The 26,710-nt window shown below is 41.3% G+C and overlaps 1 protein-coding gene across 2 annotated transcripts in view; it reads right to left on the bottom strand.

Moving 5' to 3' along the window:
• The window catches only part of LOC102461237 (isoaspartyl peptidase/L-asparaginase-like), a 110,373-nt gene that overhangs the window by 26,292 nt on the left and 57,371 nt on the right, over positions 1–26,710 (bottom strand). For both annotated transcript variants that reach the window (XM_089777097.1, XM_089777098.1), the window contains exon 3: positions 21,350–21,492. In XM_089777097.1, coding sequence (XP_089633223.1) covers positions 21,350–21,492 — 143 coding nt within the window. The remainder of the gene's footprint in view (positions 1–21,349; positions 21,493–26,710) is intronic.

Here is a 26,710-nt window from a genome sequence, read left to right as displayed (position 1 = left end):
GCTAGCGGAGGGCTGTGCTTAAAGGGTCCCGACCCCCACCCCAGACAGACAGTTCTCAGACAGCACATCACAACACTCGGCCATCAGACCGGCTGCACTTGCCGCAGGCTGCCATTTGGGGAGAGGGAGCAATTGGGGGGCTGCAGGAGAGCTTCCACCCCCAGAAGCCCGCAGAGCCAGCCCAGTCCTCCCCATCAGGGGCGCGTATCCCATTCCTCCCTCACCTCCTTCCATTTACCCTTCCCTAGCCCCTCTTCTTGATGTACAAAATAAAGGACAATTGTGTTCAAAAATGGAATCTGTCTTTATTGAACAAAACTGGGGGAGACTGGGAAAAGGAGGTGGGAGAGGGGAAGAGAGAGGCTGGGAGAGGGGAGGGCAACTACAATGATCAGGGGTTGGGAACAGGTCCCATATGAAGAGAGGCTAAAGAAACTGGGACTTTTCAGCTTAGAAAAGAGGAGACGGAAGGGGGACAGGATAGAGGTCTCTAAAAGCAGGAGTTGGGTGGAGAGGGTGCATACAGAAAAGTTCTTCATTAGTTCCCATAAAGAAGGACTAGAGGACACCAAAGGAATGGAATGGGTAGCAGGCTTCAAACTAGTAACAGAAAGTTGTTCTTCACAAAGCAAAGAGTCAACCTGTGGAACTCCTTGCTGCAGGAGGCTGTGAAGGCTACAACTAGAACAGAGTTTAAAGGGAAGTGAGATCAAGTCATGGAGGTTGGGTCCATGGAGTGCTATTAGCCAGGGGGTAGGAGTGGTGTCCCTGCCCAAGGTTTGTGGAAGGCTGGAGAGGGATGGCACGAGACAAATGGCTTGGTCACTGTCTTCGGTCCATCCCCTCCAGGGTCCCTAGGGTTGGCCGCTGTTGGCAGACAGGCTACTGGGCTAGATGGACCTTTGGTCTGACCCAGGCCGGCCATTGTAAGCTCAGGGCTCAGGGTCTGTGGTCTCAGTGGACCACTTTGATTTTCATGCACACTTGCTCCTGGGGGGCCAGGCTGGCAGCTCTCCTGCCCTAGCCGGCCACTTTCCTGTGCCTAGTGCGGTGGTCGTGTATGAGGTCCACGATGTCCGCACTAGCCCAGGCGGGTGCCCGCCTCTTGCGGTCCCGGGCAAGCTCCCAGGAGCCGCCAGCCTGGTCCCGGGAAGAGGGGGAGGGCTGGGGGGCATCGGGTGGGTGGCTCGATCCGTGCCAGGTGCAGGGTCTGCTGGCTGGGTGCTGGCAGGCTTGCACCTGGCACGGGCACCGTAGCCAGCCCGTGCCCCTTTAAGGGGTCCGGGGCCGGGAGGGGGGCATACGAGTTTCCCTGGTGTTGGCCAGAGTGGCCACCAGGGAAACCTGGGGAGGGCTAGCCTCCCACTAGTTCGAATTAAGGGGCTACACACCCCTTAATTCGAACTAGCTAGTTCGAACTAGGCTTAATCCTCGTGGAATGAGGATTACCTAGTTTGAACTAAGCGCTCCGTTAGTTCGAATTAAATTCGAACTAACGGAGCGCTAGTGTAGCGCCTATGAAAGTTAGTTTGAACTAACGTCCGTTAGTTCGAACTAACTTTATAGTGTAGACATACCCTCAGTGGCTAGAGCGAGCCACTAACAGGGCCCTGGGCTGGGGTCCAGTGGAGTGGGAGGGCCTGGATCCCCCTGCCAGGGGATGTAAAACTTTCCTCCAATGTATTATCCCTTAAAACAGACTTGGACCATTGGGTCATATTAGGACTATGGACTAATGCTGCCTTTCTAATAGGGGTGGGTTATATCCCTTGGCCATTGGGTCATATTGAGACTACTGAACTGTGCTGTCCTGCTAATTGAGGCAATTTACAGACTTCGACCATTGGGTCAAGTTGGGAATACTGAATTGGGCTGCCCTGTCAATAAGGGTTAGATGTAGATTGGGACCCAGGGGCTAGAGGACAAGAGTAATCAGACTCAGGTGTGCAAGATTGGAGGCACCAGCTGGGGGAAAAAAGGAGTGAATGCAGGCATGACAAGGGTGAGGTGGACACACACCCCAACTTGGATGAGGGCCTTACCTCAGTTGTGTGACACCCTTATACTGTAACTTCTAAACTGAATGCCGGGAAGCAATTCTCTGTATTTTAATCCTTTTTTTCTTAGTTGCTCTGTAACATCTGTAATCAAGTAATGTTTCACCAAGTGTGTTTTCTTTTTTTGCTAATAAAGATCACCCTTTTTAAAAGTATGTTCTGATTCCAGTGTCCTTTAAGGCAGGAAGTTCTGTATGGACATGCCTACAACTGCAAGCCAACTATTAAAAGTAATTACAGTTTTTCAGGTTCTCTCCAAAGGGAGGGTTAAAGAGCTTGAGGGTAGCCAAGAAGAAGGAATTCCTAAATGCACCTTCCTGGGTTCTCATGTGGGTTTTTTGCATTTAGATTGTGGCAGAAATACCATCCATGATCAGGTAATCTGTGACCTTAGGGAGTTTTTAAACACAAGGCTTTAGTGGCAAGGTAATTTAATGTCTCTTGCAGGCTCCCCACCTTCTGGACACAGAGTGCCGGAGTTGGGAATAGCCTTGAAAACTCTTTTTTTGCTTTTTTTCTCTAATATGTCTCTCAATTAAGACAGGTTGCTGGACCATACATGAAAGAGGTACAGAAACTTGCCCCAAAACTATGCAATGACCGATTTGATTAAAAAAAAATCTTGTGAAAGTATCCACTTATTTATGTTTCCTGAAAACAAAATATCATATTTCTATGAACTAAATATTTAAAGTTACTATATTTTCAATCATAATTCCCATTTAGATCAGATGACCAGCAGTTGGTCAAATGTACATTCCTAACAGTGGTCTTTGTTGCATTCCTAAACTGACCAAGAAATGAGTGACTATGAAACACTTCTTCCACAGTAACTCCATTTAACTTATTGCATTTCTAACTGGCTCCTGTTTCCCTGAATGTTTAATCCAAATAATAGGATTCTGCCAAAAAAAAAAAAAAAAAAAAAACGGAAAAATGAAAGCTGCCCTTAAACTACAAATGTAACATTTTAAATTAAAACTTAATTTTTCACTCCAGTAGGTTAGGTAGAGAAACATTGTTTCCTCTGGGAATGGATGGTTTCCTAGGCAAAGCTTCTACAACTGAATCAGTTTTGGGAACAAAGCTCCAACACTTGATTTCTCTCCTTTTATATATGGTTTCCCATACTTGTTTTTCCAGACCAGGAAGAACTACTAAAGTGTGGTTTGTTCTTAGTATGTCAGGGTATGTCTACACTAGAAAGTTAGTTCGAACTAACGGACGTTAGTTCGAACTAACTTTCCTATGCGCTACACTAGCGCTCCGCTAGTTCGAATTTGAATCGAACTAGCGGAGCGCTTAGTTCGAACTAGGTAAACCTCATTTTACGAGGACTAACGCCTAGTTCGAACTAGCTAGTTCGAACTAAGGGCTGTGTAGCCCTTTAGTTCGAACTAGTGGGAGGCTAGCCCTCCCCAGGTTTCCCTGGTGGCCACTCTGGCCAACACCAGGGAAACTCTATGCCCCCCTCCCGGCCCCGGACCCCTTAAAGGGGCACGGGCTGGCTACGGTGCCCGTGCCAGGTGCAAGCCTGCCAGCACCCAGCTAGCAGACCCTGCACCTGGCACGGCACAGAGCCACCCACCCGATGCCCCCCAGCCCACCCCCTCTTGCCGGGACCAGGCTGGCGGCTCCCGGGAGCTTGCCCTGGACCGCAAGAGGCGGGCACCTTCCTGGGCTAGTGCGGACATCGTGGACCTCGTCCACGATCTCCGCACTAGGCACAGGAAAGTGGCTGTCTAGGGCAGGAGAGCTGCCAGCCTGGCCACCCAGGACCAGGTGTGCATGAAAATCAAGGGGGTCCACTGAGACCCCCGACACTGAGCCCTGAGCTTACAATGGCCGTCCTGGGTCAGACCAAAGGTCCATCTAGCCCAGTAGCCTGTCTGCCCACAGCGGCCAACCCTAGGGACCCTGGAGGGGATGGACCGAAGACAATGACCAAGCCATTTGTCTCGTGCCATCCCTCTCCAGCCTTCCACAAACTTTGGGCAGGGACACCACTCCTACCCTCTGGCTAATAGGACTCCATGGACCCAACCTCCATGACTTGATCTCACTTCCCTTTAAACTCTGTTCTAGTTGTAGCCTTCACAGCCTCCTGCAGCAAGGAGTTCCACAGGTTAACTATTTGCTTTGTCAAGAACAACTTTCTCTTACTAGTTTCAAGCCTGCTACCCATTCCTTTCCTTTGGTGTCCTCTAGTCCTTCTTTATGGGAACTCAGGAAGAACTTTTCTGAATGCACCCTCTCCACCCAACCCCTGCTTTTAGAGACCTCTATCCTGTCCCCCCTCCGTCTCCTCTTTTCTAAGCTGAACAGTCCCAGTCTCTGTAGCCTCTCTTCATCTGGGACCTGTTCCCAACCCCTGATCATGTTAGTTGCCCTCCCCTCTCCCAGCCTTTCTCTTCCCCTCTCCCACCTCCTTTTCCCAGTCTCCCCCAGTTTTGTTCAATAAAGACAGAGTCAATGTTGGAAGAAACGTTATCTTTATTTTGTACATCAATAAGAAGGGGGGCTAGGGAAGGGCAAGTGGAAGGAGGTGAGGGAGGAATGGGGTACGAGCCCCCGATGGGGAGGACTGGGCTGGCTCTGCGGGCTTCTGGGGGTGGAAGCTCTCCTGCAGCCCCCCAATTACTCCCTCTCCCCAGATGGCAGCCTGCGGCAAGTGCAGCCGGGCTGATGGCCGAGTGGTGTGATGTGCCCAGTGTGGGCACTCAGGGCACTCCAAGCCAGAACTTCTTTGCAAGCGGGGCACCCCTTAGAACTGTGTGTCCGGGGTGGGGGTCGGGACCCTTTAAGCGCAGCCCTCGGCTAGCCTGAGACAGTATCTCCATGCTCTAAGTCCTCCTTTTATGCCCTGCCGGCACTGCTTCCGGCCATCATTAAGCCCTGTTCAGAGTCCACTCAATGTGGACTTACTAGTTCGAACTAGCAAAACGCTAGTTCGAACTAGTTTTTAGTTCTAGATGCGTTAGTTCGAACTAGCTTAGTTCGAATTAACTAATTCGAACTAAGTTAGTTCGAACTAGCGCTGTAGTGTAGACGTACCCTCACAAACAAAATTTATTAACTTTTCTAGATTTTAAGGTGTCAGAAGTAAAACCTGAACACCCAATTTATTAGAGAGTTATGCTATCAGAAGGGAATGATTTTAGGGATGACTCTTCAAAGGAAGAAAATTAACACTTTCCTCCTTCATTCTAGGAGAAGAAAATAGAATTTGTGTGTTTTTGTTTTCTTTGCTTGTACCTCATTGGGCTTGAATTAGACAAATGCTCGCTGTGTTCATGTACATCAGAGGGCATAAGCAATGAATCTAGTATGTGAGAAAGGAAGGGCTCTTGGGAATTACTTTGGGCTAGTCTCTACCTAAAACTTAGGTTGACCTAGTTACATCACTCAGGAGTGTGAAAACTTCACACCAAGGATGCGTCTACACTGCACCCTTACCTCAAAAAAAGCTATGCAATTTGCACTATGCAAATTGTGTAGCTTATTTTGAGGTAATTTCAAAATAAAACACTATTCTGAAACATCCCTTAATCGTCATGGAATGAGGTTTACAGAGACATCAGAATATTTCACAATAACAGGTGCACTCAAAAGACCTGGAATAACTATTTCAGGAATATTCTGGTAGCCCGAAATAGCACCACAGTGTAGACATTGACTGGGAATCATATTTCAGCCAAAGTAAAGCCCAGAGTTGACTCTGCTATGTCAATGGAAGAATTTTTCCATCAAACTAGCTACCACTCTTGGAGGGGTGGATTAGCTACAAGAATGGAAAAACTCCTTTCATTGCTGCAGCAAGTATCTACACTATGATGCTTCAGTGGCACAGTTGCAGCAACACAGCTGTGCCTCTGGATTGCAGACACAGCCTTTGAGAACAAGCATCAGCCACAACTTCTTAAAACAAAGTTTTAAGTCCCATGAGTAGCCCTATGGAAGGATAGGGACTGAATCTAAAAATGGAGCCACCCTTTCCTAGAGTTTCCTACATTTTCTGATTTGATCCTTGCTTCAAACCAGCTACATTTCACTTGCTCTTTCCATCACAAAATATACAATATGCTGTGAGTAATCTTACGTCTGTGAGTAATTGTCTTTGTCTGTGCTGCCAATCAGTACAAAACCCGCTGTTGATTAAAAAGAACACCAAAGAGCAAGTTAAGCACTTCTTTCTGTTTTTCTTTATTTAAGTTTTCCGTGACATTATCCTTATGAGTGAAAACTCACACAGGACAGAGAGGTCATCTAGATTTTGTCTAAGAAGAATGCAATCTAGAGTGTTAGGTGTGAAGGACAAACTGAGCTTTTGATTGGCAGGAATCTACAGCTTTTGTAATTGGTCCATTTACCAATTGTCACTCACCTAGCAGGATGAAAATTCTATTAGTGTGGATTACTGTAGCTATATAAGCATAGACAGCTAAAGTAACTTCTAGATTAGAATGGGGTTATCATGGATTTGTGGGGGTTTTTTATTGCTAGAGTCTTAGAGGGAAAAATGAATGTCAAATTCTGGCAGGTGCTAATGGTGGATCCCTGAAAACACAAGAGCACTGGCAAGAGCGCAGTGGAAAGTCAGTTATCCCTATCATGGCACATGAAAATAATGTAGGCTATATCTACACAGCAAGCAGTTATTTCCTCATAAAGTCAAAATGATGTTGAGATTAAGACTTCTTACTCCGACTCTGGTAACCCCCATTTTATGAGGAGTAAAGGAAGTCAGAGAAAGAGTGCTCTTTCTCAGGCTTCATGCTATATAGACAGTGCTAAATGCCGAATTAAACTATTTTGACTTTAGCTACACAATTGATGTAGCTCAAGTTGCGTAGCTTATTTTGGCTTTAGCCCTGCTGTGTAGACGTGCCCCTAGAGAGTTTACAAAAGTTTGGGGGTATGGACTAGAAGCAAGGAAGCATAGTCCACATCCTTATTTATTTATGCTCCCTGTTTTGGTGTTAGTCTTTATGTAAATGACCCTGCACTGATTATCCTTACTTTTCATAATGGCCTGCTTGTATATATGCGTTTAGTGGGGTGAAGAAGTTCGGATGAATCATTAATCATTTCAGCATCAAAGCACTCCTATTAGCTTTTTCTCAGGATAACACTATTTATGCTTCTTTGGTTGTGACTGGTGTTTCCTTTTTCATCTTCTCTGCTGGTTTTTCTCACAAACTCAGTTCTAATCCAATTAGACCACTGTTTGATCCACCAGCCCTAGGGAAACCCTTGGGTCACACAGTTCAGCTTCTACTCAAGCCTTGACATGTCTCTGCATTTTGGATAGTACTCCTATTAGTTCAACTACCTGGATACACAAAAGAACTTAATGACTTCTTTACATTTACCCTTCATGTGAGAGATTTTTATACCCACCAACTTCAATGAAGTTTGGTCCAACCTGTAACAAAAATGCTCTAAAGTTTTATGGGACCAGTCTTTTCAATGTAACATTGACCAAAAAACAGTGGTCAAAACTTCTTTGGGGCATGTCTGCACAGAATTTTAGAACCCACTGGAGCGAGCCTCCCAGCCTGGAATGATAGTAAGGTGGGGAGCTCATATTAGCGCTCTGAAAATATCTGTATAGACAGTGCTTTCAAGCTGCAGCTCAAGCTAGAGCTCAGATTCTGAAACATAGGGAGGATTTGGGGATTAGAGCCACAGTTCCAGCCTAAATGTCAATGTCAAAGCACTGTCCATACAGCTCCAAAATGCTATGCAGACAGACCCTGTCAAGATAAAACAAGTATTTCAGAGAAATTACATTAGACCTCTGCACATTGAAACGTTTGTGGATTTCACAGATTTTTCTGTGTGTGTGACTAGCTAGGGATATGGTTTTCCATATTTATCTTCTATGTCAAATATAACAAGTAACTTTCCCCTATGTGTTTACTGTGGTTTTTCTCAAGTGGCTACACATCAGAAAATACTCAAGGTATTTATTTCAGCAATAAATTATAGCCAATAAATTGGTTCCTGGCATTCATCCTTCAGATATCAGAACTTCAGCCTCACTGTCCAACATTAAACCATCTATCATTATTATTGAGTCAAGTAAAGGCAGGATTCTGTAACTTCAATATTCTGTAACAGATTGTGGATATTAACAGCATTATAGAAATATGTAATTCATATTAGTTTGTTCCATTTTATTGGAAATAGGCCACACATTGGAATAATGAATCCATACCTACCCTTCCTATCTCGAGGACACATTCTGTAAATCAACTCCAGTTCTGCTTTTCATGGAGTTGCCACACTGAAGAGAGGTGAAATATAATCACAGAGATCGGTACTATTTGGATAATGGAATATCGGCAATTCTGCTCATAAGGTTTGGTGTGCCCCTCAAACAAATAATTTCTTCAAAATCTTGGATATCGAGAGAGTGGCTCTGAGGTCAGAATTAAGGTTTAAGACCAGCTGCTAAAGTACGGTGTTTATGCAACACATGGTCACAGATTTTGTCTACAAAATCAGTTGAATGATTATTTCACCAGAAAATAGTTTTTTTTTCTAATTTTCCTCTCCCCCATTTGCTGTTTTTAGGTGTACAAGCACACAAAGAAACCAGAAGATGGAGAGTTCATGCTGTCACAGAGTCTTCAGCTAAATTTTTAATTCCTGCTGCAGCTGTTACAAGTTTGTTTTGCAAAATGAATTTCTCTGGAAGATTCCAGGCTTTCCACTGGATAATTCTGGTGTGACTCGGGAGTGGAAACAGCAATTTTTTCCCCACCAAGCCCATTTACCCTCTGTACATTGTGCCTTGCATCAGAGCTGGAGTATGTACCTCCTGTGCATCTAGAAACCTGCACTACTTCCCTTAGACAGTGCAAATGCACAGGTGTGTGTGCCAGTGGAGCCTCCACAACAAGAGATGATGGGGCAAAATTTGTCCTTTAATACACATTAAACTTTAAAGCAAGAATTCTTGCTTAAAGTTCAGCTCAAGCAAATGATGGCCCCTATATGTGCAATCAGTTAGGTATCGACACAATCACTTATGGTCTCAATATTAAGTTTCTCAGAGAAGTTATCTTAGATCTTAAAAAGCAACAGGATGTGAGTAAATAAACTTCTTTTTCATTCTTATGTCAGACTTCTTCACCAGAATGCAGATTTTATCAAAACACAATCTTTCGTGTTGGCAGCTGTCTCTAAAGAGTCAGCACAGTAGCCTTCCACTAATGTTACCATTTCCTTCTGGAATGGGTTTCTTGTGGATTCATGATCAGTACTTCAATGAGAACTAGATAAGACCAGCACAGATAGGACCTGTCAAGTAGCCAGAGAAAGCCAGCACTCTGAAAAGACACTGTGGATATTGTAAAGGAGAGGCTCTTCATAACAACCAGTTCAGCACTGAAGGCCAGAGGGAGGGATGAGTGGGAGAACCACAATATGCCAAAGTCTGTGCTCCAGAGATGTGCTGATTTCTTAAATTATTTTTAGCTATTTGAGTTAGAGTGAAGCTTCATGGCTACAGATGCACAAAGGCTGAGGAGATTTTACAGATCAGCAGTTGGGGAACTGAATTTTTAATTAATGAAAGCTCTATTTTCTTTTTTCTCCTCCATTTGTTCAATTTTAGTACTTAAAGGGAGGAAAGGCAGAATTATTCAATAAAGTGACTAACTGGCTACAAGACAGAGCTGGAGTCTGACTGTATAATGTGGCAATGAGATCTGTCTTTGCTGTTTTGAGAGAAAGCAGCATACCTATGTAAATTGCCAGTACCCTCCTAATACCCCATGCAAAATCCAAATGTTTATCTTTCGATCAGCCCTTGTACATATAAACAGAATTTCCTAGTGTCCATATATAATTCGCAAGCTAAAATCATATTTCAGAATCTCACTATGTAACAACATATTTTAACTGCATTTGGGAAGAGAAAGCAGAATGGGTATCAATTTTTAAAGAGAAAAGATAAAAAATAAAGGAAACAAACTGACTATACAAAGGCTGCATGAAAAGCACTTGAAGACAATTCACACCCAGTTCTGATCTTCTGGGTTCACTTTTTCAGAAAGTTAAGATGGAGCACTCAAAATTATTTATGGTGGGCAATTTGTGAAATTTATTTGGGAAATAATTATTTTGCCCTTCATGCAAATTAAATAAAACCACTATGTTTTTGTTCAAAAGCTGAATTATAATTAAAAAAAAAACTCAGGGGAATTTTTAAGATGAAATGAGCAAACAAAATATAATCTCAGCAGTGCAGTTTGTACTTTTTAATTACACTTCAAAAAATGTATAACAAGGCTCTTAGTCTTTGCTAGCAGTAGTTGTACAATAAGACCAATTCGTTCAACATATTTTTAAATCTAAAATTTGATGACATATTTTTAGAAAATAATATTTTAGTGATGATTTGCCATTTTGGCAAGTGGAAAATGGTGTCCAAATCTGAATTATTAGTAGGACAATGAAACTTTACATATTAAAGTGCTTATTAATACTATTTTTCTTTGTCAGAACAGGCTAGCTTCAGATTACTATTACAGAGTATAGGGGCAATAAAGTCTGATAGGGTAATTGATCAGAAGCTGATGAATTTTTAATCTAAATCAATCTATTTTATCTATCAGTCCATTGATAGGCCAAGGTCTTCCATTGTAGGCTACACAGGTGCCTCTAGTAATACATCCTTATTTCAGTTTTCAGGTTTAACATGTCCAGGATGAATATAGCATGACATGCTCTGAAGTACTCTAGCTTTTTCTTTAGTTCCCTACACAGCAGATAAGCTGCAAAATTATCCACATTAATTTCTTGGTAATAGCTTGGCAATTAGATTTTTAAGCTTCAGCACTACATGAACAATCAAACAGAACATTCTGTATTAAAACTGAATGCCACATTGCCAAATAAAGGAAACAAAAGCCTCTTAAGATTTATGAAATATTACTCTATGTTAATGTGTCTGGGAGAGAAAGTGCACACATTTCTTAAAATGAAAACAGAAACAACTGGTAAAAGACCATTCACCAAAATTATATTTTAAAAATCTAGGCTAGATCCCAAGTTTGTATAAATTCTCATACTCCACACAAAGAACTCCAAGAAGATACCAGTTTACACAAGTCATGGTTCTGACCCCCTCTATGTTATTTGAAGTTTCAAATTAATAAGTCCCTTAGAGTAAATGCATAAACTATTTGGCCTTATTGCTGTTATTTTATACTATGTAGATTGATTCTTCACTGCTATTCAATGTGTTGAAGCTTAGATCAACTTTGTTACATTAAAATCTATTTTTCTATATTTAAACAATAACAAAATGTATACAAGTTTCAGTGATTAGTAATACATCTCACTTGTCCTTTACGTGGCTTGTAAATAACTGATCTTATTGCTATAATTCTTTTCAAAGAATACAGAGTTTCATAATGTTATGGGAAATAACAGGCTTTTAATATCTTTTTGTTTTCTAATTACTCCCACAATGTTTACTCACTGATTTTTTTCTACTCACTGAATGGTCCATTAGAGGAACACCTACATTAAAAGAGAGGACTGTAATTTTTCCCGGTGTTTCCAGAAACATTTTTCTACCTCACTCGCCTTCCATTCACTTTTTTCTCATTCTTCGGGGCTATATCCTTCTTGACAAAAAAAACAAAAAACAAAAAACAAAAAAAAACCACCAGATTTGAGCCCAGAGAGTTGAAAATGTTCTCCTGTATTCATGAATCCTGTAGGTTTTCATTAAACTTTGAGCCTTGTATGTTTTCTTAAAAATATACATCCAGGGTTCAATTTTGGCTTTGCATCCCAACCAAAGATAAGGGTTGTACAACACCTTGGACCAGTCTAACTTGTGACTTCAACTTAAAATATCTCTCTGTTTCTTTCTGCTTCTTCCAGCTGTAAGTATACTGTACCTGGTCTTCACCCAGCACAGTATACTTTCCCCAGAATGCTAATGCAGCAGTGGTGGTTGGTATTCTATCAAATGGAATAAAAAGCTCCACCCATTCTCCACCTTCTTCTTTCCATCTGTATAAGGAGGACCACACAGAGGTTCCCAGAGCCTGCTTCTACTACAATGCTGATAACTCTTATGTCCCACAGACAGACAATCACCTACAGGATCTTTACATAGCATTCCTAAAACTGAAATACCCACCTGGAGAAGTGAAAAAACAAATTGAAAGAGACAAAGAAGTACCCAGACATGAACTACTTCAAGACAGACCCAAAAGAGAAAATAACAGAACTCCACTTGTTATTACCTATAGTCCACAACTCAGACCCCTCCAGCACATTATACACAAACTACAACATGATTCCTCACTCTCAGAGGCCTTGGGAGAAAAGCCCATTTTTGCTTACAGACAACCCCCCAACCTGAAATGAATTCTTTCCGGTAACCATGCCACTCAACCACATCATAAGCATCCAGGAACCCGGCCCTGCAATCAAACGCGATGTCAACTCTGCCCACTTATCTATACTAGCGAATTCATCACTGGAGCCAACAATATAAGCTACCAAATCAAAAGGTCATTTGACTGCACATCCAGTAATTTGATCTATGCCATCAAATGCCAGCAATGCCCCACTGCTATATATATTGGACAAACTGGACAGTCTCTGCAGGAAAGAATCAATGGACACAAATCCGATATACATAAATGAAACATACAGAAACCTATTGGAGAACACTTTAACCTTCCTAATACCTGTTTAAAAGATCTTCAAGTAGCTGTCTTGTCACAAACCAGTTCTACTAGCCAGATATACAGAGAAACATTGGAATTAGCGTTCATCTGCAAATTCAATTCACATGCTAATGGACTCAGTTGTGATGAAGTTTGGTTGGGGCACTACAAACTGAACAGCCGATGAAAGTGCAAACAGCTCTTTGTGTAGACTCCTATGTCAGGAAGGATACTGTCAATTGATTTTCATTCTTATCTGCTTCATTTTAACTACTCAATCTTCAGATACTTAAACAAAATACAGGACTATGTAGCACTTTAAAGACTAACAAGATGGTTTATTAGATGATGAGCTTTCGTGGGTCTGGTCCACGAAAGCTCATCATCTAATAAACCATCTTTTTAGTCTTTAAAGTGCTACATAGTCCTGTATTTTGTTTCAGCTACACTAGACTAACACGGCTACATTTCTATCACTATTCAGATACTTACTGATTCCCTCTAGCTCCTTGTCTCCCTCCCACCTTCCCTTCCCCGCTCCTATTTATTTTGGGTCTGCACATCCTAAGCACATAACTCTGGTCATCTGAAGAAGTGGGCTGTGCCCACGAAAGCTCATGATATCATCTACATGTTTTGTTAGTCTATAAAGTGCTACCAGACCATTTGTTGTTGTTTTTTCTGTACAGACTAACTCGGCTACCACCTGAAACTCTTATGTAGATAGCCATCTTTAGGTGGAATATAATTTGGCTTATAACTAGGAGTTCTATACTGGGCAGAGGGAAAGACTGTATTTGAGCTAATATGCTTGAAATGTAAGCCTTTTACATGTCTTTAAAATTTCCAAGAATTGTTGTCACAGAAAGGATGGCTGCCAGGGAACCTGAAGAGTTAACTTCGGTTTGCCAGTCTCAATACCAGCCAAGGTTCTGCTGAAATGATGTCCTAGACAAACAGAAGGATGAAATATGAAGGACTTAAGACTATCAAACATATGAAATTTAACTAAATATTCTCCCTTTTTCTCACTGTCTTTCACCTCTTATATTTATCTCCTTTAGCTTAACCCCAGAATGAATCACTGTTAATAGTTGATGATAAATGGTTTGAATGATCCAAGGGTTTTCTAGCAAAATTATGATAGGGTTTAGAGAGAGAGAGAGAGAGAGAGTTGGGTTGTAAGTTTCCCAGAGTGGGTAAAAATCTGATTTTTTTAACATCAGAATAACAGATTTATAGGTTCCAAAGTCAGAAGGGGCCACTATGATCATCCACTCACCTCCCCTTGTCTCCCCCCAAAATATTCCTAGAGCCTAGAAAAAGCAGCACATAAGTTTACAGACAGTTTCTGTGGTTTTGACCTTGTAAGATTTCCATCACAGGAGCAAAAGACTTCCTCAGCAGAAACCTATGGACTTCAATAGGGCATCTTATTGCACGTGGGGTCACCCACTTAGGACAGCTTGCAGGATTGAGGCCACTATCTAATTTATATTGTAAAATGTGTCCACTTAACATGTTAGAGAAGATAAAAATGTCCTCATGGGGGAGGATGGCAAATCCTGTTCAAAAGCGAAGGGTCACTCTGCCTAGCAGCAACAACCCGATGTTGAACATTTGAGGAGGAGGGATAAGGGGCCACCACATTTTTTTCAGAGAAGAACAGATGCTAGTTGTGGCAATGACCTTTACCCTAACTTCTATGATGGGGGTGGGGGAACTCCAGTATGACAGGGGCTTTTTTCAGCATTTTCGGGACAACATTGGTTCTTTAGAGGGGGTAGTTCTGAAATCACTGGTGCATTGTTGGAGGCCAGAATCAGAACTCGCAGATTGCTGCTAGAATTAGTCTCTTCCAGTGTGAGAGAGGTTCAGGTGATTTGGTGGTACTTGCACTTTTTCTGCATCTCGAGGACAGGTCACATGGGGCATGCTGGAAAGCAATTTGCTTGTTATAGGCTTTCTTGACATGTTTGCTGAGAGCACGGAGCAGAGGAGACCAAAAAGGATTGCATACTGGGGATAGATATATTTTTCTTCCCTTTATACTTCCTCTGTTGCTTGGACCTGTTATACCTGTGGACTCTGGGTGGTTTCATAAGATCTGTAAAAGTAGCCTGGACAGGCATCTAGCAAAGTGTAGTAGGTTCTCTTCTGAGCAGCCTTCTTCTGAGCAACAGGGTGACTGGTAAGATCTTTTTATATTTTGAAAACTAATAAGAAAAACCTGTACAAATTTAAAAGGATGGGAGGAAATGGGAGACATTTTTACTTTTTGATCATCAATGTGTAAAGAATCTGATGTGTTTTCTTCAAACTTTATTTTATGAAAATAAGATTTTTTCTTCTGATCTGTTCTATGCCAGATTATGACCAGACCATTTTTTTTGTAGACTATGAAAACAGAGGTATTTAATGAAAATGCTGGCAGCCCTTTAACTACAGAGATGCAAATGGTACTCTGTAATTATAATTATGGTTGCTTTTTTTATAAGCTACTTTTATGGAAAGCTGAATTAAAATTAAAAATAATGTCCTTAAGTATCATATTTTACTTGCACTTGAGCTATAACAATATACTTTCCAAACTTAGAAATAGAACAGCCACCAGAACTACACTCATTTTATTTGAGCAGTGATACTAGTTTCATTTATTTCTAGTAAAAACCTTTCTTTGTTTATTTTATAATTGTTTTTATCTTTTAAGTGTATGAACAATATTTTCTCTTAAATACCATCTCTAACTATCTCATTTAAAAGGAAAGTTAAAGAAAATTGTCTATCAAATCATTCTACAATAATGTTTATATCTGATGTGTGAGCTATGACATTAGCTTATGGAGTCACTCAAAAGAAGCAAATTGTTATCCAAAGTGCTTTCTTTGTGCAGTGTTACAAGTAATTCTGGGTAATTAGTACAGTAATGAACAACTTTAATTATAATTATAAAAAATGTCTGGGGAACTATATTACTTGAGGGTTGGGGTGAGGCTGCAGCACACGGTATTTTGAAGCAAGTCTTTGTATAGGTAGCTTTCTTTTACATCAACTACCTCATATGTATTTTTCTATAAATAAATTATTATAAAAGACATTATATAAATAATTCCTTTCCCATTATGGCACTTCTGTTTTTTAATGTTTCCCTATTCCTCTCACTGTGTAATAAATCAATCCTTCATATTATCTTATTTTTTAGATTACTCACAATCTACAGGTATATATTTTCCAATATTTACCAATACAGTAATTCATATAAAAGATACAGTATGTAATCTGAAATAAGAAAAATTAATTTCAATAACTCAGTATACTATAGAATGAAACCTCTGAGAACACACAGGATTATTATCTTACGATAGTAATGGGAGGTTAAGATCCTTTGTGACATCCTTATACAAAACCTAGGCTTTTTGAAAGAAACAAATTAGAGAGGGAAACGTAAGAATCAAATTTCAATTTAAAAATTATATCTAGCAGGTAGGAAAGGAAAATAAATAGAAGATGCTTTATGAACACACACAGGGACATGATTCTTTCCCCAAAGCACTTTCAGTCTAAACTGAAATTGTTAAAATAAAGTGTGACCAACAAAGAGGAAAGAAAGGTAGAAGTGAGGATGAGGAAAATGAAAACAGGACCATGTGACTGCATTGGTTTGCTATTAAACATTTGATCATCATCACGGCCTCAGTTTTGGAGCAAGCTAAAAGCTGGTGCTGTCACTTATCTAATGTAGTTCCTCAGGATACCAGGATGTTGACAGGGGACAGGGTTCAAGCATTTGCCTAGGATCTCCACATTAACATTAGAGTCATTCATCATCTTCCACTTGGATCATATGGTCATCATTCTTTGCCACACCAGCTCCCTTTCTTTTACTTGGAAGTCAGTGCCTGGAGGGAATTGTTCTAAAGGAACTGGGTTTTCAAGATCATTGGGCTTTTTCCCCGTCATTTTGCTACTATGTAGCCTTCCACAAAGGTATTTTGAGGTAAAGGATATTCAGAGACAAAGTTCTTTCTGGACTTCAGCATCTTGAGTGGTGGCATGTGTCCATGAAGTAGATATCCTGGATCATTCACTTATTTTTGTTTCTCCTTGTACTGAAGGATTCAACCCCTGCAGGGATAGTGATGCAACCCCTACAAGGCAGTAAGCGGCTGTATGGGAGTCAGTTTCAAAGATCCCAAGAAGAACTTACAGGTTGTATTGAATTCAATATCAATTAAATGGGAATGGCTTGAGCTAGGACATACTAGAACATGCTAGTACACAGTTGAGTATCAAGGGTGAGACTGATTGCTCGAAGTGTTCCAGGGTCAACCCTCATTTTATGTGGGCTAGGTTCTAGCATACACAATTCCTGGAATTCACTTTTGTCAGCTTCTTTATGTGCTCTTTGAGGGTGTGTCTAGACTACAGGGTTTTGTTGACAAAAGTGGACTTTTGTTGACAAAACTATACCTGCGTCCACACTGCCTTTGAGTTATGTCGACATAAGAGTTCTGTCGATAGAAGGCATTATTGCATCTACACTGTCCTTTGCGTCCACACTGTTATGTCGACAAAGCAGCTTGCTTTGTCAACAGAACTGGATGTATTCTAGACACTCTTTGTCGACAGAAGCTTTGTCGACAGTATCTGTCGACAAAACTTCTGTCGAAAAAACCCTGTAGTCTAGACATACCCTGAATGTCAGCATTCAGCCTAATGTGAACTCAAGGTAAACCTGATCTTAATAGTTCTCAGGGATTGTATCATCTTATGATATCTGGAATTTTCACTTGGCCTGATGGTGTTTCAGGTGAAAGGCATGCTCGTGTTTTTTTCTAGAAATTTTATTCTGGAACCACATGCGATGATGTTTTCCAAGTATTTTCAGGGAACCACTTAGAATGCACTTAATGTGCTCAGATCTTTCTGACTAGATGGTGCTGTAAAGGTCATCTGCATAAATGAATCTTCATACATCAGGGAATTCTAGCTGATCATTTTTGTAGACATTAAATAACAAGTGTGATAACACTGAACCTTGTTTATAGAATCTGTGACTGCTGTGACCTCTGTGACTACATTGTAGCCTTAGTCATAAGCAGCTGGTAGATCAACAAAGACAGCCTCTATCATTTTGCAGATAGAGAAACTTTGATGTTTTGAGATGGTTTTATAACTCAGCATCAGAATGAATGGGAAGGACCAAAATAGGGTTGGTCATCAGTCAGTTGCTCTTCCGCTACTGGTTCTAGTCTACACATGATCTGCTCACATAACTTGTATGTTGAGAAAAGGATGTTGGATGGTAAGTCTTTGGAGAATTATGGTTTTTATACTGTCTGAGAAGTGAAACTACTTTGGCCTGTCTCCATAGCCTGGTAGTCTGTGTTGTCTCTATGTAAGAAGTAAAGATGTTAAAGAGACAATTCTGCTCTTGTGAGAAAATGCAGTAATCATTCACCCTTTAATTCAGTTGCTTTTCCACATTTCAGAATTTTCATGGTTATTGTCATGTTTCTCAGAGTTAAGTTGTTCATTGTGCATTTTGCTATGTGAGAAGTAGACAACATTCCTGTTTAACTTGTGTCACTTCCCATTTTGCTTTGTGACTGATTTGCCATTTAGGGTAATTGGTGTCCAGTTTGGCTCTGTGAGATTACAGCAATGAGTTTGGGGTTTTGTCCCTCTGGGTTCAGCTTGCAAACGTTAGTTCATGATTTAGTTTGCTATTACAACACAGGTCTGGTGTTTCCGCATCTCCCTCCAATGGCCACAATTCTCCTTTTCAGTTTCTCTCATAAGTATTTTCCTGACTGCAATGGTTTCTTCACAAAAAAGATCCATCTCAAACATTTCTGAACTTTTTTTAGATTATTGGCTGGTGTGTTCTGAAAGTATATATAATTTCCTATGGGACTCTGGAATATACTTTGGGATAGAGTTCCCTGCTAGGGAGACAAATTCACCTTAGACAGAGTAAGTTTATAGGTGATTAATATAATTCAGAGGTAAAGCCTTCCTAGTCAGCTTTTTAAAAATTTAGTCTTAGCAGATTTTTTTCCCCTTGGCCTGTATTATAATTTCCAATGGCACTTGCATTGGTCTATGCTTTGACCTTGGAATTGCTGCCATGACCTCCTTTCTTGAAGTTGCCTATATTTTGAAGGATAACAAAGTCTAGCTTGGGATTCTACTCTTTGTTCATTGTGTGCTTTGGAAGGTGTTTGGGTTATTGAAGTCATAGAGCAAAATCAAGTTGTTTGTTCCTGCCCACTTCTCAGATTCTTCCTTATTGTTGTCATTGTTAGAGGTATCCCAGATGGTATTGTGACCACTGAAGTCTCTAAGACAAAGCATTGTTTTTTTCTGACAGGAGAAAGTTGGATGGCCCTGCACATTGTTCAGCTGGTGGCGTGTCAATGAAAACTATTATATGATTAAATTCAAGATCCATTGTACTAGTGTGTTGCGTAGCAATGTTTTTCACCAATCTTTTCTCTTGGATCGCCGAATTACGTGGATCCAACTTATGTCGGATCCGTACTTACGAACGGGGCTTTTCTTGCCCCGGAGGATGCGGTCGGTGGGACCGCCCAGACGCACCACGGTCCTGCCACCCACGTCCTCTGGGGCAAGAAAAGCTGCTCCGCGTTTCTCTGGTCTGCTGCCTCCCCTCCCCCCAGCAGACCAAGGAGACGCGGAGCAAAGCCGCGGAGGACCCAGGCGGCGGGACCACCCAGACACACCGTGGTTCCGCTGCCCGCATCCTCCGGGGTGAGAAAAGCTGCTCTGCGTCTCCCTGGTCTGCTGGGCCCCCCCCCCCCAGCAGACTGGGGAGACGCGGAGCAAAGCCGCGGAGGACGCGGGCGGCGGGACCGCCCAGATGCCCCCAGCAGACCAGGGAGACGCGGAGCAAAGCTGCGGAGGACGTGGGCGGCGGAAACGCGGCGCGTCTCGGTCCCGCCGCCTGCATTTCATTGGTCTGCTGGGGGGGTGCAGCTAGTGACCCCCCCCCAGCAGACCAGGATTTTATTGTGAATTCCTGTGGTAGAGCAGCTGGGGCGCTGCCGGTTGGTCCCGCAGCACTGCTCCTCGGCACTTCTGGACCAACCCGGCAGCACCCCAGCTGCTCTGCCCCAGGCTTCCTGATTCAGCCACTGCTGGTCAGTTTCAGCAGCGACTGAATCAGGACGCCTGGGGCAGAGTAGCTGGGGTGCTGCTGGGTTGGTCCAGTAGTGCCGCTCCTTGGCACTACTGGACCAACCCAGCAGCACCCCAGCTGCTCTGCCCCAGGCATCCCCAAGTCAGCCGCTGCTGAAACTGACCAACGGCTGACTACTAGAAGCCCAAGGCAGACTTGCTCTGCCCCGGGCTTCCTGGAAGCAGCTGCTGATCAGTTTCAGCAGCAGCTGACTTGGGGACACCTGGGGTAGAGCAGCTGGGGTGCTGCTGGATTGGTCCCCACAGCGCAGAGGTACGGTGCTGCGGGGACCTACCCAGCAGCGCCCCAGCTGCTCTGTCCCAGGCGTCCAGATTCAGCTGCTGTTGAAACTGATCAGCGGCTGATTCCAGGAAGCCCGGGGCAGAGAAACTCTGCCTCGGGCTTCCTGTAGTCAGCCGCTGGTCACTTTCAGCAGCGGCTGAATCTGGACACCAGTTCTGACTTATGTACAAATTCAACTTAAGAACAAACCTACAGTCCCTATCTTGTATGTAACCCGGGGACTGTCTGTACTGTGTTGACACAAAAGTTGCTGTTTATGTTCACAAAAATGTATATGCCAGGGATGTTTGGGCCTGCTTTCTCTGTGTCTCTTGTAAGCATGATATATTCTTTCATGCAAGACAGAACATTAGCCTTCTTCTCTGCAAAGAATCCTTCATGTTGAAAGTGATTATTTTAGGTGCCCTTTATGATGACTTCTACTTCTATTGCTATCACAGTCTTATTTGGTCTCCCATCATTAGCTGTAATGGAGAATTAACAAGGAGCATGAAGTGATCGTATCTGACACAATTATTTGATGTAGGCAGATAGGTAATTTCCTTAACTGTTGCACAACTTAGTCATGAGCTGGCTGATTTTGTAGTTTTCACTGCAAAAGTGAGTCTGCCGGAGGAATTTGAAGGAAATACAAGTAATGTCTTGAATGGATTACTTCCATAAATAAGGGGCACTATGGAAGAGAGCATTAATAGTGCTCATTTGGTAATATTAACAAATCAAAAAAGAAAAATTTCACGGAAGGCCAAGCCTGATCCCACTGAGGTCAACAGAAAATTTTCCATTGACCTCAGTGGGCTCAAGATTCGGCCTTTAATTGGTGTAAAAGTCATTTAAAAATGAAATTATTAATGTTAAAATAATATAACTTTCATAAGAAACACCTTACACATTTCACTAATTTGTCTTGGTGGCAAATGACAGACAATAGATGTGATTAAGTTGTTTATTCAACTTAACATTTTTCTCCCTGATCTCTTTAAATTTTCTGGATCATTTTTAACAATCATGTAATCTTTTTTGTCCCCTTGTCAAGAAACATTAGCACTAAAACCACACAGAGGAAGAAAATAAAAGTCCCTTACCTTTTCCAAGACTGAACAAGCAAATGTCACTGGATTAGAAATGTTCCTGATGCAGGAGACTGCGCCAGCAGCGAGAGTTTTTCCATTCATGATGATTGCATCAAGTTCCACATAACCATCAGCATTCAGTACAGCACCATGACCTGCAGGAAACCATTCCATTTGTAAAAGGTCAAACATTTGTAGCCTTAAGCTTCTGAAATGAAGCAGAGAAAACAATTTCAGAGCTATTTACTACCCTGTTCTCTGACAGCTTTTGTCCTGCCTTCCTGTAAGAGATATTTGCTTTTATAGTCACAATCCTTTAAGTAAATATGATGCTTGTGGCTACAAAAAAAGCATTTGATTGTTTTCTTTGAGTCATAAAGCTTTTATCTTGTTTCTAAAATCATAAAGCCTGCTAGGCATTGCATTTTTTCCCCAGTGCTACTGACTGATGTCTCTTCTCAACTTTTCAGGTAGGCAGATAAGAGTATACATGATCATAAAGTAACTCTAATGTAGGAAGAGATTTGTAATATTGAGGGAAACATGATTATTTTACAGACAAAGCAACACTGATTGCTATTGTTAAGTTTCAACATTTTGCATTTCTAATATATTTGTAAGCTATCTGCTTTGCGGCATTTGAAAGAGAGTACATTCAGAGCCCCTTCAGCATTGTTTAAACACAGAATGAAACACAGAACTACACATAATCATTAGCATTCTCAAACAGACTATTATGGGTGTAAATAATTCTATCTCGATAGGAAAAATAAGGATTCAAAGTCTGTGAAAAGCAAAATGAATAGTAAAATGGTGCCTTAGTAAAATTCCCACATAGATATGATTAGTAAATGAAGAAATTCTGAGAAGTGAGGATTGGTTTAGAAAGATTATCATTTTCAATTGAGCTATAACCATTAACATGTATAGAGATTTTGATCAACCTAAATGAAGCAATGGGCATTTTTTCCCATTTTGGAAAACCATGAAACAATTGTTAATCTTTGCTTATGGCAAACCTGGATTGGAATATCAAGGGGTTTTTTTATTCAAAAGACAAGATGGTAGAGTTAATATCTTTCACAAGACCAATTTCTGTTGGTGAGAGATACAATCTTTGAAACATACCGAGAACTCTTCTTCAAGCCTGGGAAGAGTATATACACTTTCCCAGTATATTTGTGTCTCTCACCAACAGAAGTTCGTCCAATGAAAGATATTAACTCACCTGCCTTCTCTTCTTAATATCCAGTGCCTGATATAGCTACAACAAAAAAATGTCAGAACTGAGTAGTCGTGGCAGGATGTGCTAGCAATGCTTGCAGAGAAGATACAAAAAATATGCTATGTGCCTACACTATAAGTCACTAGCTTAAGTAGTCAAATTCACCCCCAAAATTATTACAATTCTGAAGCAACTTCTAGATTATCCAGCAACACTTTTCTTGCAAACATTTCCACTAATGTTTCTCATTGCTCTTCTTTGAAAGCGTCCCTAAAGCACCATCAGTTTTATGACTCTATAAATCTGTGAAAAGGCTTACAGTGAAATAACGGTCATCTGCTTCTAAATTAAAATACTATCATAACACAGGGGCTACTATCTATAAACTTGTAACTCCTATAAGTAAAACATTAAATGGAGAAACAAATCCTTCCCAGACTTGATATATATGGCATAGCTGTGCAGCTACAAAAGGACTTCAATGTAACTACAAAACAAAAATAAAACACAAAAGTTAAGGACAAAGTACAACTGATGCTGTTTATTTGGGTTATTGTTATTCTATGTATGTTCACGATAGCCTAGCGCATTACAGGCATTAAAATCAGCAACTGTTTCTAGCAATTAGCACAAACCAGGCACCTATCTCAGTGATGGGATACCCTAAGTGTAAGGATAAAAATTACAAAAAAAAAACAAAGGAAACAAATGTAACTTGACTTGTATTTGTGTCCTTAAAAACAATATTCACCAAACTTGGACTTGGGTATTAGGGAGGAAATTCCAGGACTCAAGTTGCTCCAATGAGAACTCTTTAATCCCTAATCCGGGATTGCAGCACCAAGGACAGAGCAAGAACTTCAAGATGTCATGAAACTCTCACATTGGAAAGAAATGAACTCTCGAGCCCTAATTCAAAAGACAATACTCATGCTAAGTAGTGCTTTAAGAATCCAATCATTATGGGTAAAAATTGAGGAAGGGACTGAAAATAGCTGAGACTGAGAGTCTGTTTAAACATCTGAATGCTAACACACCTTGATTAGAGCTAGTCAAGAATTTTCCAACAGAACAGTTTTGTGTAGGAAAATTCTAATTTGCTGAATCAAAGCTTTCCATTCTTTAGATCCTGTCTAAACCTTTGGTGGAATCCAGCAGATAGACTAGTCTGTTTCCTGCTGCTCTCCCAGCTCCTTGCCTGGCAGTTCTCCAGAGTACTAAGTTCCCCAGACTACCCAAGAAGCTGGGCATCTGGCTACCTTACTGGACAGTTCCTCAGCTGTCTGTCTTAAGATGGGTGGGATGCCTAACCTAGTCAGAGGTGGATAGTTTCATAGATGGGCAGAATCCCTACGTAGCAGGCTACTTAGGTAACACTTACTCAGCTTGCCAACTTCCTGGGCCTTCTGGCTTCCCAGGTTCCCTGGCTTCTCAAGAAATAGGATCCCTGGGCTGCTTGCTTAACAAGCAGGCAAGGTACATGCCAGGACTCATCAGATGGTGAGCTGTCCAGGTAGCCAAGTTGGCTATTGATACAGAAAATGTTGAAAAATTATATTTCAGTTCTTCTGAAACTAATTTTTTTCAAACATGTCATTCCATGGGAAAAATATATATTTCTTAGTTTTCTTTCCAATATGGAAAGACAAACATGCAAAATTTTCACTGGAGAAAAATTCTGCTTCATATATAATTCTAATAATGTGCTGCCGTTGGATACAAATTGTTGTCTTGTATCCCTAACTATGAATGTACACGAGCGTGGATTCACAAAGATCTCCAAAACTCATGTCAGAGTTTTGACTATTCCAGGTGCTCTTACATCTTCCCATTTCTTTTACCACATTCACTTTGGTTGATGTAGATACTTCTTTTTTTTATCTTGGTGAATAATGATCACATGGAATGGAAGAAATTGGGGAGAGGCTCGTCGCCATGGTTAAAAAAAAGCATAGGGCCAACTCTCCATTCAAATGAAGCCACTTTGGTGATTTCTATGCTGCACTGTAAACCCAGGTCTGTGGGGTCAGGACTTGAGAATTCAATGTTTCTAAACACACACCTGAATATCTATGCTGCATTGCAAATCTGGACTTTCATTTCCTGGATTCAGCTCTCTTTCTGACTCAGGTATGCAGCTACAACTGTGTCCATGCTGCACAATTATAAGATTTATATTCAAGTCACAGAGGGATTTGGGCTCTGAACTATCCTCCAAGCATGGTCCCAACACCTGGTCCTGCATGCAAGCTGATTGAAATCAGACTTGTGTGTGTGTGGATGAAGGGGGATTTGAGATCAAACCTGAATCAGAACCTGAGCTTAAAGTGCAGTGTAGACATACCCTTTAAGACACAGAGCCAGTGCAAAGTGGGCATACTCTGTCACCAGCAAAGACTTCTCCCTGAATAGATGAACTCTGCACTGGACAGTGGAAGAGCTGCTTCCTGCACTAGACCTTCAGCTGCTCTAACTATTGTCACAGCTATGTGGTACCATTTTGTGGAGATATGCTCTCCCCCCACCCTCCATTCCCATATTGCTGAGCAGAGCTCTGAATTTAGGACAAATTCATCCTCACGGAAAGGTAAGAAAAAAGGCTGGTGGACAACCACAAAGAGAAGGACATGAACCAGAGTTCAAAGGTTGCTGGAGAAAGAAATTCAGTAGCTTCATTTTGTTTTAATATATGGGATTTTTCTAACCTTTTCCTTGTCCCTGTAATGGTGATTGGAAATTAAATTAAAACCTGGTTATCCAGAATATCTAGAACTTTTTATGATGGCAAATGGAAATCTTTACAGTGAGGACCAAATTATTGCATTAAAACAAGTAAGAGGTTTGGAAGAAATGTATGAAAGTGCATGTAGGTTTTGCAGTTTACATATAGAAAAGGAATTTAGCAATTCATTGTACAGCGTTTGATCTTGTACACGTGTGCTTTAGATGAGTGTGCATTTTTATCATGTTTGTGGATGTCTCAAGCATAGGAAAATACCCACTAGTTTTGCTTATCTCTGCAGTTCCCTCATAGTATGATCTTGGAAAATATTATATTCTTGTATCTCTAACCCTTTTCTAAGCCAGCTTCTTTGATTGCTTCCTCCCTTTCCAAAATACTGAAATTGTTCTTCTATGCATAGTAAATTGCCTTTTTGGCTTTCCTACCTCAGATGCCTCCTTTTCATCCATCCTGGCCTTGGTGTGACCTTGCTTTTAAAACAGTTAAGCAGGACATTCCTAACCTGGCACTGTTTACTGAATTTTTCAGGAATTTCTGTGTTCTGGTTTCATTTTTGTATCTCCAGTCATTGTTGTTGGTGGGGTTTTGTGTGTGTGTGTGTGTGTGTGTGTGTGTGTGTGTGTGTGTGTGATTGTTATTAAATATTCCTCTGTCATGTTACAATAGTGCCTCAAGTGTTTATTCTTTGGTAATTTCTTCTTCTCCACTTCTCTGTATGAAATCTAAGGATGTAGCATTTCATACAATCTCCTTTAGATACCAAACACCATGTATCAGAGTGGATCAATTCTGATTATTTCAGAAAGAACCGAAATCATGAACCATCAAGACGTATGTGCCTAATTTACACAATCAGGTTATTTTGTTGTCCATTTTGTGTTTCTCCTCCTGCTCCCAATTTTATCTGCTAAGACACTGCAGCAATACCTTAGTCAAACACATGCTCTTTTGGCTTGTGACCATGTCTTTACTTGTCTGGCAGGCATCCAGAAGATTTCTGGCGATTTGAAAAGACAAAAAATAATAGTAATCTTGGAAGACATATATAATTTGAACCACAGCTCCTAGAATATAAGGAAACTATTCCATTTCAAGAGAAGTTGCTGAGGCTGGATCAGTTTTCAGTGCCTGGACTCAAATGAGCATGTGCGATAGATGCTCTATTTAGATTAGTTGGAGAGCTGACTCTAGTTGTACCTGTGTCTCCACGAGAGCTTCCAATTAACACATGTTAACACCTGCGATTAACGCAGGGCAGAATTAACGTATTAAAAAATTAATGCATGATAATCACTGGCATTTTACGAGGAGCCCGGGATCAGCTGTGCAGCACTGTCCCTTTGAAACATCACCATGGCATTTCAAAGGGGCAGCGCTGCCGAAGCACAGGATCAGCTGTTCGGCG

This window comes from Pelodiscus sinensis, chromosome 3 (genome assembly GCF_052426305.1).
Source record: "Pelodiscus sinensis isolate ZL-2025 chromosome 3, ASM5242630v1, whole genome shotgun sequence".
Classification (NCBI taxonomy): Eukaryota; Metazoa; Chordata; order Testudines; family Trionychidae; genus Pelodiscus; species Pelodiscus sinensis.
This window is presented reverse-complemented; position numbering and strand designations above follow the sequence as displayed.